We start from the raw sequence: 12,135 nt of genomic DNA, 5'->3' as shown, positions 1-12,135 counted from the left end.
GCTCTACAATACTGCCTCCGTGATTTCTGAAAAGGCATCATCTGTGGACAGCCTAAACCTTCCTCGGCAGGAAGCTCTCTGCAAGCGGAGCCCCATAACTCTGACTTGCACGCAGCCATAAGTAACCTTCGGAGAAAGCAAACGTCGCAGGCTGCCCAAACCTAAATCTCTCCAGCAGTTTGTTTTTTGAAGCCGGTGACTTGCACAGATAAGGCTGCCTACCTGTCAGAGCCAGACAGTGGATAGATATCCGAACCGTCCCAGAAGTCCGTGCAGGCCTCCAGGATGACGTCAGCAGTCCCATGGGAAAGCATCTGCTCGGTGCCTAAGAGAGAAGAATGTGGACCTGCGTCTCAACTCTAAAAATTGCTTGCTGACAGGCTCGTTTATTGTGAAGATTTCTAACACTCTACATCGCCCACAAGCTCCCGGGTACATTTGATAATGTGACAAATGGTGATTAAACACATTTTAAGTAGGCACTAGAAGAAACTTCTCTGTCTATCATAAAATCTACTGCTAAAGCAGAAGGTCAACTGTCAGGAGACAGGAGAGGGGCGAAAACCATTTGCTAGGTGTTATACAAGTACTAGCATCATGCCCATCAATGTGACAGGTAGCCAGAATGGGGAGGAAGGAAAGACAAAAGATGCTGCAGGGTCTATTGCTGGAAGTGCAATTATTCTGTGTTATCTGGGGCACTTTATGGATCAAGAAGACGACTTCTCCCCCATTTAGTGTCAGGTACACAAAACTCAGATGGTATCTCTGAGAAAAGTTTGCTGCCTGCCCCTCCTTTCCCAGCAAAGCTGCCTCTTCTCTACACTGTGCCCCACTGACAACTCTCAGGCGCTCTTTAGGTGAAAGACCCAAGCGAATCTCTCTTCCCTCTCTCTAACATGGTAACTGCCTTCAAATATATATTCCTATGCTTCTCTGAAGGAAAAAGGCTAGCAGTCGCTTCCTAGGGTTCAGCCGTTGTCCTGGAGAGCCTGCTCCATTTACCTGCTTGAGAGAGACACACCATCTCTTGGTCACGCTGGAGTGTGACCTAGACAAACTTGGCTTTTAAGTCTGTTATTATTCACTGTAAGTCTTCTGGGGCTTTACATATTGAAAATAAATGGTAATAAAATTTCAGCTTCTTCATCTGAATAGTCCTTCACTGAGTCTAGAAACCTCCAAGGCATGTATGCAACATACATAAGCCTTTTAACTAAATAGGAAGAAATACAGGGAACAAGCCATGGTAACCTGACTGATCATATAGTTTAATATCCTGGTTCTAGGCAGCAACTAAAACAACCCCCCAAATTTCAACTTAAGGCCTCAGTTGAAACTAACAGAAACCAGCCACTGAGAAATAGCTCAGAAATAGCCTAGGAGCCTTCACTGGAGAGAATTGGTAACTTCCCTGTAGTAGAATAGAAATGGCCTCCTGTTCTGGCTTATATTTTAGGACCACATTCCCAAGTCCTTTGCTATTCCCCTAAGACTATATATAAAGGGCCTTGAATAGATTGGCTAGACCACCAGCCAAATTGCAGTCCCAGAGGTGCTATGTTAATGGTCATCCTTCTGATCACATGCTAGTCAAAATCCCGCCAAGTCAGTGTCCTTACTGGTAGTAGTGTCTTTGACAAAAAGGCTGATCATGTGGCTCAAAGGTGGTCTCCTTTTGGTGATGAATGAGAGTTTCCCAAGCATCGTCTCCTTCACCATCTCATCTGATGGCAGCCGGTAAAGGGCCAAGTAGTTCTCCTGCTTGAAAAGCTCTTTGGCACCAGGTGTAAAGCCTGGGGGAGGAGAAAAAAGTCATGTGGGAGGGGAACTCTTGGACAACAGGAATCCCAAGGAATACGGAGCTCCTCTCCAAGTTCATCTGCCATTCTCCTCTGGCTATGATCATTGCCTAAAGGACTGCCTTGCCTCATATAACCACTTAGCGGAATTGACTCATGCGTAAACGCACAGTGCCAGGAAATAAATAAAACAATTAAGACATGGAAATAGCGGGAGAGAGCTGGAGAGTCCTTGTGGCTCACAAGGAGACCCTTCCCCAGAGCCCAAAGAGGACGTCAGTGAGGGCAGATGGGGCCCCAAAGAGTCAGGGAGCATAGCGGGGCTTTGTTTATGCTCCTCCTCCTCCTCCCTGCCTAACAGCTGAATGTACTGGGTAGCGCAACAGCTGCTTTCCCCCATGTCTTCCAGTCTCCTGCCGGCCCCAGAGCTTCAATTCCAGCTGAGGATATTTTTGGATGTGTATTTATGGCATGGGTTGGAGACAGAACAGCCAAGAGGGCATTTAAAGAGTGTTTGGAGAGTGCTTCCCATTTTACATGATTTCACTTGTGTGCGCAGGGGCCCAGAACGTAACCCATGCATACGTTGCGTCCACAGCAAAGTTACAGTGGCACCCCCCACCCCTGTTTCCCAGCTGACCTCTCTGCCTCTGCCCTCCTCACCTATGAGCCTGGCCAGCTCACAGAGTCCCCACGGAATATGGACAGGCAACACGGCGTTGTGCGTCTCCTGCAAGGCGATGTTGCAGAGGTGGTCGGAGAATCGGCACAGGCGCTCCGTCACGCTGGCGTTGCACAAGTTAAGCAGCACGTTCAAGCCCAGGGGCTTCAGGGAGGTCAAGTGCATCTGCCAGTTGGAGTCGTCAAACTGGATGCAGGAGGGATTCTGCTGGTCCTGGGAGAGGCTCAGCATCTCCAAGTGGTAATCGCACACAAAGTCTTCTGCCTCGCATGCCAGTCCCTCGCTGTCAGCCTCAACCTGGCTCAACGTTCAAGAAACGCAAAGTCAAAAGTTAAGGTGCCAGCGTCCGTTCCGCTTTCAGAGGGGGAAAGAAATTCATAAATGGTTAGTGCACAACTCGCAGGATACATCAGTGGTGGGGAAGCTTCGACACTGCAGATGCTCCTCAACTATGACACCCATCAGACTCAGCCAGCAAGCTCAAAGGTCAGGGATGATGGGAGCTGTGGTTCAAGAATGTCTGGGGACCCAAGGCTGAGAAAGACTGAGTTAGAGCAGGCATCCCCAAACTGCGGCCCTCCAGATGTTTTGGCCTACAACTCCCATGATCCTTAGCTAACAGGACCAGTGGTCGGGGAAGATGGGAATTGTAGTCCGAAACATCTGGAGGGCCAAACTTTGGAGGTGCCTGAGTTAGAGCATGTGGATGGGAAGTCAATGACTTAACACAGGTGTTGCCTAAACCCACTGAAATCAACAGTGGGCTGAAATCCGGGGGCTGGATGCAGCCCAATTGCCTTCTCAATCCAGCCCATGGATGGTCTGGGAATCAGCGTGTCTTTACATGAATTATACAATAACTTAGTTTTCAGGGTTGAATTAATATATGCCACAGTTACCTAAAGGGTTCGGTGCATCTTCACTCATTCCACTCTATTTGTTATCAACATTTCATCAAAAGACATATGCAGTCATCTCTAGCCAACTGCAATAATTAAAAATGCCCTGCGTTACAAGCACATAAGTGGCGCTCACTGTCAAGCCTATCCTGTGTAGGCTTTAACGGCTGCTCATATTTTATTAGGGCCGACACAAAGAAACACCAACATACTTTACTTATGCTAGGGTCCCCAAACTAAGGGGGCCGGATGCGGCCCAATCGCCTTCTAAATCCAGCCTGCGGATGGTCTGGGAATCAGCATGGTTTTACATGAGTAGAATGTGTCCTTTTATTTAAAATGCATCTCTGGGTTATTTGTGGGGCATAGGAATTCGTTCATTTTTTTATTTTCATTTTCAAAATATAGTCCGCCCCCCCCCACATGGTCTGAGGGATGGTGGACCGGCCCATGGCTGAAAAAGGTTGCTGACCCCTGGGCTTGAGTGACTCAAGCACTGCTGGCTTGGCACCAGAAATGTTTTACTTGCCGTAACATTGCATAACAACGGCCAGCAAAGCCACTCACTAAGAAACCTGCATGTGAAATGAGTCCTGCTTCTCTAACCTATTGATTCTGCCATCCTCTGTTGTGTATCCTCCTAAAGCAGGAGTGGAGAACTTGTGGACCTGTAAATGTTGCTGGACAGCAACTTCTATCATTCTTGACATCTGCAGGGATTCAGGTTCCTACCTAGGAACTACAAACAGCCCTCAGAGCTCTTTAATTTAATTAGCAGAATAATTAGCATCCTGAAAAACCTTCTGTCTCTCTACAGTCAGACATATAGGCACAAGGCCTTAAATCATAAACCTAGCTAGGTAGCCACATGCAAATCAGTCCGTGGTGCTTTGGGACAGCAGGCACTTATAATTTCCCCTAAGACACACTCATTCCTTTTGCCCTAAGAAGAGGAGTTTTCAAATGCTGTTAGCTCTTTTCTCCTCTCTCACATTTACAACACTTACCCTCCCGTCTTATCTACCGATGACTCCTTAGCAGACTAAGATACCATTTTTTTCCTAATTGGACAGGACAACTTCCTGACCTCTGCAGCCTTTGGCATTCCTTACCTGCACGGGCTCCTCCTCCACGCCCTCGATGTCCTTACTGAAGCTCACATTGGATCCTGAAGGGTGTTTGCTGCGCCCGGTTGACTTCTTGTGAGTATGAGCCTCAGAAGCCTTTGGGGTGTTGCCAGTAGACCACTCCACTCTGTCTTGCTCATTGGTGATGTGAACGATGTCTGACAAAGGCCCCGAGAGCAGAGCGTCCCTTTCGTGGGGCTGTAATACAGCATAAGAAGTGGTAAGCAGAGAAACACCTCTGAGTCGAACAGGAGGAGGAAAAATGCAATACTTAGCAACTTCAGGACCCCGGAAAACTTGGTTTATCCTTCCAGGTGAAGGGGGAAGTTGGACCTGGTTTCAAGACAGAAACTGCCTTGGTCACTCAAGTGGACAACTTGTGGCAGAAGAAGGGGAGGCGAGTGAACTTCTCCAGATTCCCAGTATTAATTCTGATTTATTCATTTGCTGCTCACTGTATTAATCATTCTGACTGAAATGAAGGGCAGTATAAAAATTTAAATTCTTCTTCTTCTTCTTCTTCTTCTTCTTCTTCTTCTTCTTCTTCTTCTTCTTCTGTTGGTTGTTTCACCATGGTAATGCTGTTTTTTTTACTGTTCATTTTTATGTCTTATTTTTTTCACTTGTTTTTTTTTCCTAGCAGCCACTGCTGAGTTGATTATGTAAGATAAAGCAAGTCCCAAATTTTTAAACTAAATAAATAGTGGTGGCCAATAATACATTTGTTTATTTATATACCGCTTTTCAAAACTAAAACTTACAAAGCGCTTTGCAGTAACAGTATAAACACCAATAGCATCCAATAAAACGAATAGAAAGTCAGCTAAAATTAGAAAGCAAACCGGAAGCAGTTTATCAAAGGATAGACAAAGCAGACCAGTTTTTTATTAACTGAAAATCCCAGCTAAGAATGAGGCTGAGTACACCTCCTGGGGGACATTATTCATTCCACATTGTTGGGCAACTGTGAAGAAGGGCCCTGCTCCGAGAAGAGGCCAATGATGCACTGCTAGAGGGTGAAAGCCTGAAAAGGGTCCATACCTGCCAAGTCCGGGACGTAAAGATCCGGGATCGGCAGCGCGCGCATGATCGGAAGTTGCGTGACGCAACTTCCGGTGGTGCTTCGCCCTTCTATGGGCACCAGAAAATGGCGGCGCCAGCGCCGGAAGTCGCTTCCGCGCATGACCGGAAACACGTAAAATTGACTTCCGGCGCCGGCGACGCCATTTTCTGATGCCCATAGAAGGGCAAAGCGCCACCGGAAGTCGCGTCACGCAACTTCCGGTCATGCGCGGAAGCGACTTCCGGCGCCGGCGCCGCCATTTTCTGGTGCCCATAGAAGGGCAAAGCGGCACCAGAAAAATGGCCGCCGGGCAGAAGCCAATTTAAGGGACAATACCGGGATTTTTCACCAAACGGGAGACCGCCGGGAAACGGTAAGAAAAAAGGGGTTTTCCCGGCGGAAACGGGATACTTGGCAGCTATGAAAGGGTCTCTTTGGCAGATGTTAAGACACAAGAGGCTTGAGGGGTCTTATAGAAGCTGAGGAGAAAATAAGGCAGAATTTCTTGACAACCCAGACTATATGGCCCAAAAAACTGTCTCTCACCTCTTCGTCCAATTCTGGGTGGCAGAAGGAGCGCGTGGAGAGTTCATCTGTCAGGTCTTCATGGCTGCTATGAGGAGGTTCCACTTTACCACTGAAGAACAAAACCGTCTCTGGACTGGGATTAGGCCAGGACAGAATTCCTTGCTTATCCACACAGCAAAGTACCTAAAAACAGGCCCAAGACATCCCGCAACACCCCAGGGACACACAAAAAACTATTGGCAAGACTGTGCATGAATCACTGAGGCAGATAAATATCAGCCATATCACCTCAGCTTTCAAGCACAATGGACAGCAGAAGGAAAGGCCCTTTCCGATTAGCCTCCCATCCCTGGAAACTTCTCTTAATGCTACCAAATACAGCACTAACCTCCTCAACATCTCTGTCAGTTTAATGCGCAGGTGCCACCACAAGGTAGTTTAAAGATAGGATGGCTCAGTGGCAAGCAGCCTCCCCAGTTTAGTGATAAGCCATCTAAGGGCCAAGAAGCATTAAAGCTGAAGAAAGCAAAAATGTGTCCTTTGTCAGTGTCCTTTATGACTCACTGCCGCAGGTTTCCCAGGCTGCTCCACGTAGGACAGGCATGTCCAAAGTCTGTTTCAGGGGCCTAATCCGGCCCTCCGGTCGGTTTAATCTGGCCCCTGCGGCAGTTTAGTTCCTGGGGTAAAATCCTTTAAAAACCCTCAATAACTTCAACCCAAAAAATAGCTCAACAATTTTGGTTGGCCCTTTGGTTGGCCCTCACAGCCCTTCACTTCACCAAATCTGGCCCTCTTTGAAAAAAGTTTGGACACCACTGACGTAGGACATTCTCCTGAAAACTATCTATGCTATGTGCAGGAATGAGGAATGCTACCAAAACAGAGAGAGAGAGAGGGGGCAGAAGGCACAAATCCAGAATGAGTACTTGGAGTGTAAATGCTTGCGAGGCACAAAAAAGTAAGTTCAGGTTTATACGTGATTAATTTAAAAAACAAAAGAGCTTGGGTCTGTCACATTTTCCCTGACCAGCAGATACTACTGTCAGTTGCTTGAAGGAAGAAACAGCAAGCTAGTCCATCCAGGTCGTAAGAGCTTGCCCGTGGTTATTGCAGAAATCTGACCTCCTGTGTTTCAGACATCAGGGTCAAGCTGAATGTATTATCTAAGTCACTAACTCAGAAATATCCAGCTAACAATACAGCTGCCCTCATGGGATTTAGAAGAATCTTTTGGAAGCTGCCTTGAAACGGAGTCAGGCAATTTGGCCTACCTAGCTTAATGTTCTCCAGGATTTCAGACAAGAGGACATCTGCCAACCCTACTTGGGAAAGCATATGCTCTGCCACTGAGCTATAGCCCTTGCTTTGTAAAAGAAACTGGAAGCCTAAGGACCCCAGCAGGCAGACCCTGCAGCTAGGATGCTCACTGTCAGATCGCTCCTTGCAAGCATACTTACTGTGACAGATCCCAGGCTGTGAAGCAAGCTAGAGGTGAAGGTGAGGGTTGGAGACCTGCCCTTCAGGACATCCAGGAAGTGGCTCCAGATGCACCGCATCATTTCCTGCCAAAAAAGGGGGAATTGGACACGAATGGATACACAAAGTGAAGGAAAAGAGGCAAGGAGAAGTTTCAGTTAATTGTGATCCATTTCCAGAAAAGTCAGGACTACAGGGAAGCGTGCTGCTTCACATTTCTGAAGGAAGGAAGGTACAGCCTGCTGTATATAAACAAGAGATCTAGTGCTTGAAGAAGCTCGATGAGATGATCAATACAGAGGTTGTACAAAATGCTTGTAGCATGGGATTTCATTTATAAGCTTCACTCGATGGATTTTCATGCTGCATTGTGGTTTTATTGTTCAATCCCATATTATGGGCTGCTCAGAGAACATTGCTAAGGAGCAATGACACAATCTAATATTGGAGGCAAACTGGTGGGGAAAGGCAGGCTATAATTTATTTATTTCCAATATTTCATACCACTTAACGCAATTAAAATAAAATAACAGAATATCTTTAAAAAAACAAGTTAATAAAACACAAGCACACTTTACAAAATAAAATGGAAGCAGAGCCTACAAAAACTTGGGTAAATATGCAAATTTTAAAGAGGCATTTAAAAGTCATCACCAAGAAGGCCCACTCCCATGTTGTCATCAGGTGACAATCCACTGCATCATTTATTATTTTCATGTGTATAATGGCTGTCTGTTAAAACACAATGAACTGACCGGCTATTGGCAATCCACTAGTCGTGGAATGACCAGCAGGGTCCCCTCAGAAGTTCTTAAAGATTGGCCTGGTCTGTGTCTGCCAGATATCCTGGTTTCAAGTTGCTTAGGGTTTTAAATGTTAGTAACAAAACCTGGGATTGGCTCACTAGTTAATAGGCAGCCAACACAGTTTATCCTTATCATCAGTATTATCAGTTAAATGCTTTAGATTGTTTCAATTTTGGGAAACGGTTTATTGAAGATTTACCAACCTGGGACAAAAGAAAATTTTCTGGCGCAGCATTTCCCACCCACCCACCCAATCCTTGGTGTAGTTGCTACGGAAGTCAATGAGCAGCCCAAATTGGTCCTTGATTCTGACTGAGGAAAGCAAGAAGTGTCGCCAATAAATATTTTTTGATTTTGTTTGACTACATTACGTTTTCAGTGGGCAAGAGTGAAGCAAGGACAAACTGCCTTCTTGAGTTCAATGTGATGAAGTCTGATCATCTATGAAAGTACAGCTGCAGAGAAGGGCCAGCATATTGAGGTGGTCAAGGTGCTACCCCAAGGGTGGAGAACCCGTGGCTCTCCAGATGTTGCTGAACTAAAATTCTCAGTAGCCCTGGCTGCTGGTCATGCTGGCTGGGGCTGATGGGAGTTGCAGTTCAACAACATCAACAGAGCTAACTACAAAAATAGACTGCAACACAGAGACTCCAGGGCCAACTTAGAAATCCCAGCCCTTCTGTTTATTCCCCTGTCCAGTTCAATAAAAACATATGAGCATGATTTCCTTTCTTCCTCTTCCCACTTGGATTTCGATGATTTGTCTATATGAAAGTCTGTCCCAGTCCCTGTGATACTTACCAGTCTTTCTCAGTCAGCTATTTCCACCCAGAAGGGCAATCAATATAGGATTTGAAATTCAGCTTGTTTTAAGATTTGGATTTTAAACATTCTAGGCAACCGCAGGCTTGAATCACAAGGCCTTTCGCTCTCAGATAATCAAAGGGAACTGTGAGAAAGAGCATGGGGGGGGGAAGTGTGCATCTGGCATGCGAAGCGCAGGAAGAGCAAACGAAAGCGCCAACAAAGCGAGAGACACCAGCAGCAGGATATAAGCACAAGTGGGCAAGCAGATCACAGAGAGAGAGGATGGAGAGGATCTTACGGCACTGTGCAACACCACAAGAACAGGATGCAAGACTGGTTAATAAAATAGTACCTGGGTAGATACCACCTCTGTGTAGCTGCTCAGCGTGTCCTCTGAGAACTTAGCCAGCTGCAGCAAGAGAACAAATTGGTTACTATCAATGTGCTGAGAAATTATGCATGTGGAACATCCCTTGGAAAACATTTTTCACCAGTGGAAGATATGGATGAGAAATAGGCTTTGCTCTGCAGGACCTGAACAGAATCCAGAACCCTGCCTTGGCTACACTTTGTCCAAGTCAAGATTTAGAACCCAAATGACACTGTCCTTTTTTCTGAGTATCTTCGAGAGATGGAATCGGTGAAGGAAACTCGAGGTTCATCTTGGACTGGTGTCTCGATGTAGAAGAAGATCTGAACTGGGTACATTACCCCCATTCAAAATGGTCAGGAGGAGTGTCAAATACAAAGGTGGCCCACAGGAAGGTTTGAAGAGGAAACTGGGAGAAAGGCGATGGAAAGAAAGGAATAGCATCATGCAGAATGAGAGAACAAGAGCTCAGATCCAATAGGTGAAGGGAAGGCCAGGAGAAGACAGGAGGACACATGATCCAAGAGCCTGAACAAGGAGGAAAGGGCTGTAACTGCTATATTCCAAACAGATTTGGGGGGAAAATAGATACAAGAGAGGGTGCTACTCTGAATCAAGATGGAACTAAGACACAAACAAGCATTCAGGTGACAGCGATGCAGAATCACACCTGAAATTTAATCACAGAGGGGGAAAGAACTGGCAGGATAGAGAAAGCAAACATGAAAACAACTGGGAACACAAGTGTGGGTGACAGGGAACATGGAGGTGCTGGCAACAAGGTGGCGAAAGGGGGAAGAGGAAGAGGAAGAGAAGGAACTTAAGCTTCACATGCCTGCAGCAAGCAGAAATGGAGAAGAGAGAGAGAGAGAAGAGGGCAGTGAACGGAAGAGACAGAAGTAACATCTGGAGTGGTAGGAATCAACTGACAGATGAACCATCTGCCCCCTTTCTCCCTTCACACAGAAGATAAAAAGCCTCTCCTATTATTCTTGCACCCCAGGGATTTTTTTTGGGGGGGAGAGACCCACACAAAATCTGGCTTTACAGATATTAGACAATTATTAAGAAGACTGCAGAACAGTCAGTCAAAAGCTAGAGCCCAAGTACTGGCTGTGACAGGCAAGCAGGCACTTGGAGCTACCATCTCTGTTGCTCAAGCCTTTCGGAGAAATTATTCAGAGCTGAGAGCTGAAACCCAGCAGCTTGTCCATCAGGCCTTCCTACCACCCGCATTTTGCCCATTCCCAAAACCTAACAGACCGATGTCAGTTCTTCTTCCAACTATTCTGTTGGAAGATGGGGGGCATAGAAAGAATACTATATTATTATTATTATTATTATTATTATTATTATTATTATTATTACTACTACTACTTCAATGTTCGTCCCCCCCACCCCATGGCAATACTTCCACTTGTACCCACAACTGATCCAGTTTCAAAGGTTCACAGGCCAAAATGGAAAAAACACAGGCCCACTGTATTTTTATTTTTCAGACCTACGGAACATTTGTGAACTCCCCTCTTGTCTCAGTAGTCCAGAATTGCCTTTACCCAGTCCGCCCTCTTCCCAACAACATGACGTTGTAGAAGTACCTACCAGGGAAGTGGGTGAGGTCTTGCTCATCTGGGCCAGGACTCTGGCTTCACCGAAGGCAGTGGCAAGAATCCACAGGACAGGGAACAGCAGTGGGAGGATGGGCAGGACCCCGTTGACCTGTGAAGGTATTCCAGGTCTCCAGTTAGTATAGCTGAAGATTGGCTCCGTCACTTCCCCAACAGCAACACACACACACACAGAGTGAGTAGAAACCGCTTGCTCACAACAACATTATTACTTATACTTCCAAGATGTGTCCAGCACTCAAGATCAATGGACAGATGTGCAAACACACACACACACAAGTAAAGAAGAGACGAGGTTAAATGAACATCACTGTGCTTCCGCCTCTGTTATTCTGTCTGGACATGTATGGGCTGCAGATGATCAGTGTTCCTCTTGAGATTTAAAGTACTGATCACCTACAAACCCATCACAGTACTTTGAAACTGAGAGGAAAAGCTACAGTTTCCATATGAATCTCAGATGTGAAAGGAAACTTCATCAAAACAAGCATATGGAAGTCCAAGAGGAGAGATGTTTCTAGACACAGGCTAAGCCTGAACACTTCACTAACAGAGGACAAATATCCCCACAAGGGGGGGGGGGGAGAGAACAGAACTGAAGAGCCCTTCAGAAGGTAAACTGCATTTAGACCACAGAAACATCTTGGTGAATTAGTGTTTAAAATCAATTTTACATCCACATCATAGCTAGGTGAATTTGCATCAAGCATGTATAAACACACACGTATACACACACACCCCAGTATAGCCCAGAAAGGTATGTCTTTCCTGATATAGGGAAACTAACTGAAGTTCAGAGAAAATAAAAACACATTCTTCTATTTTACCTGCAGCTGAAGCAATGTGTATTGCCAAGGGACAACTCCAGGAGCCATGAAAACAAAACGTATGGCATTGGTGATCAGGAAACCAATCTGTCATTTAAGGAAAGGAGACATCATTAGAAG

At 45.9% G+C, this 12,135-nt stretch overlaps 1 protein-coding gene across 5 annotated transcripts in view; it reads right to left on the bottom strand.

Annotated features, from left to right (window-relative positions):
• TMEM94 (transmembrane protein 94) overlaps positions 1-12,135 on the bottom strand; it is a 72,631-nt gene that overhangs the window by 22,792 nt on the left and 37,704 nt on the right. For 4 of the 5 annotated variants that reach the window (XM_035104456.3, XM_035104457.3, XM_035104458.3 and 1 more), the window contains 9 exons: positions 12,016-12,102; positions 11,163-11,279; positions 9,543-9,599; positions 7,559-7,663; positions 6,120-6,284; positions 4,496-4,708; positions 2,466-2,781; positions 1,623-1,796; positions 223-325 (listed from right to left, as the gene is read on the bottom strand). In XM_035104456.3, coding sequence (XP_034960347.1) covers positions 223-325; positions 1,623-1,796; positions 2,466-2,781; positions 4,496-4,708; positions 6,120-6,284; positions 7,559-7,663; positions 9,543-9,599; positions 11,163-11,279; positions 12,016-12,102 — 1,337 coding nt within the window. The remainder of the gene's footprint in view (positions 1-222; positions 326-1,622; positions 1,797-2,465; positions 2,782-4,495; positions 4,709-6,119; positions 6,285-7,558; positions 7,664-9,542; positions 9,600-11,162; positions 11,280-12,015; positions 12,103-12,135) is intronic. The other variant, XM_035104460.3, reaches the window with a different exon arrangement.

The sequence above is a fragment of the Zootoca vivipara genome, chromosome 2 (assembly GCF_965207765.1).
Source record: "Zootoca vivipara chromosome 2, rZooViv2.hap1.1, whole genome shotgun sequence".
Lineage (NCBI taxonomy): Eukaryota > Metazoa > Chordata > Lepidosauria > Squamata > Lacertidae > Zootoca > Zootoca vivipara.
Note: the sequence above shows the minus strand (reverse complement) of the source record. Positions and strands in the feature narration are given on the sequence as shown.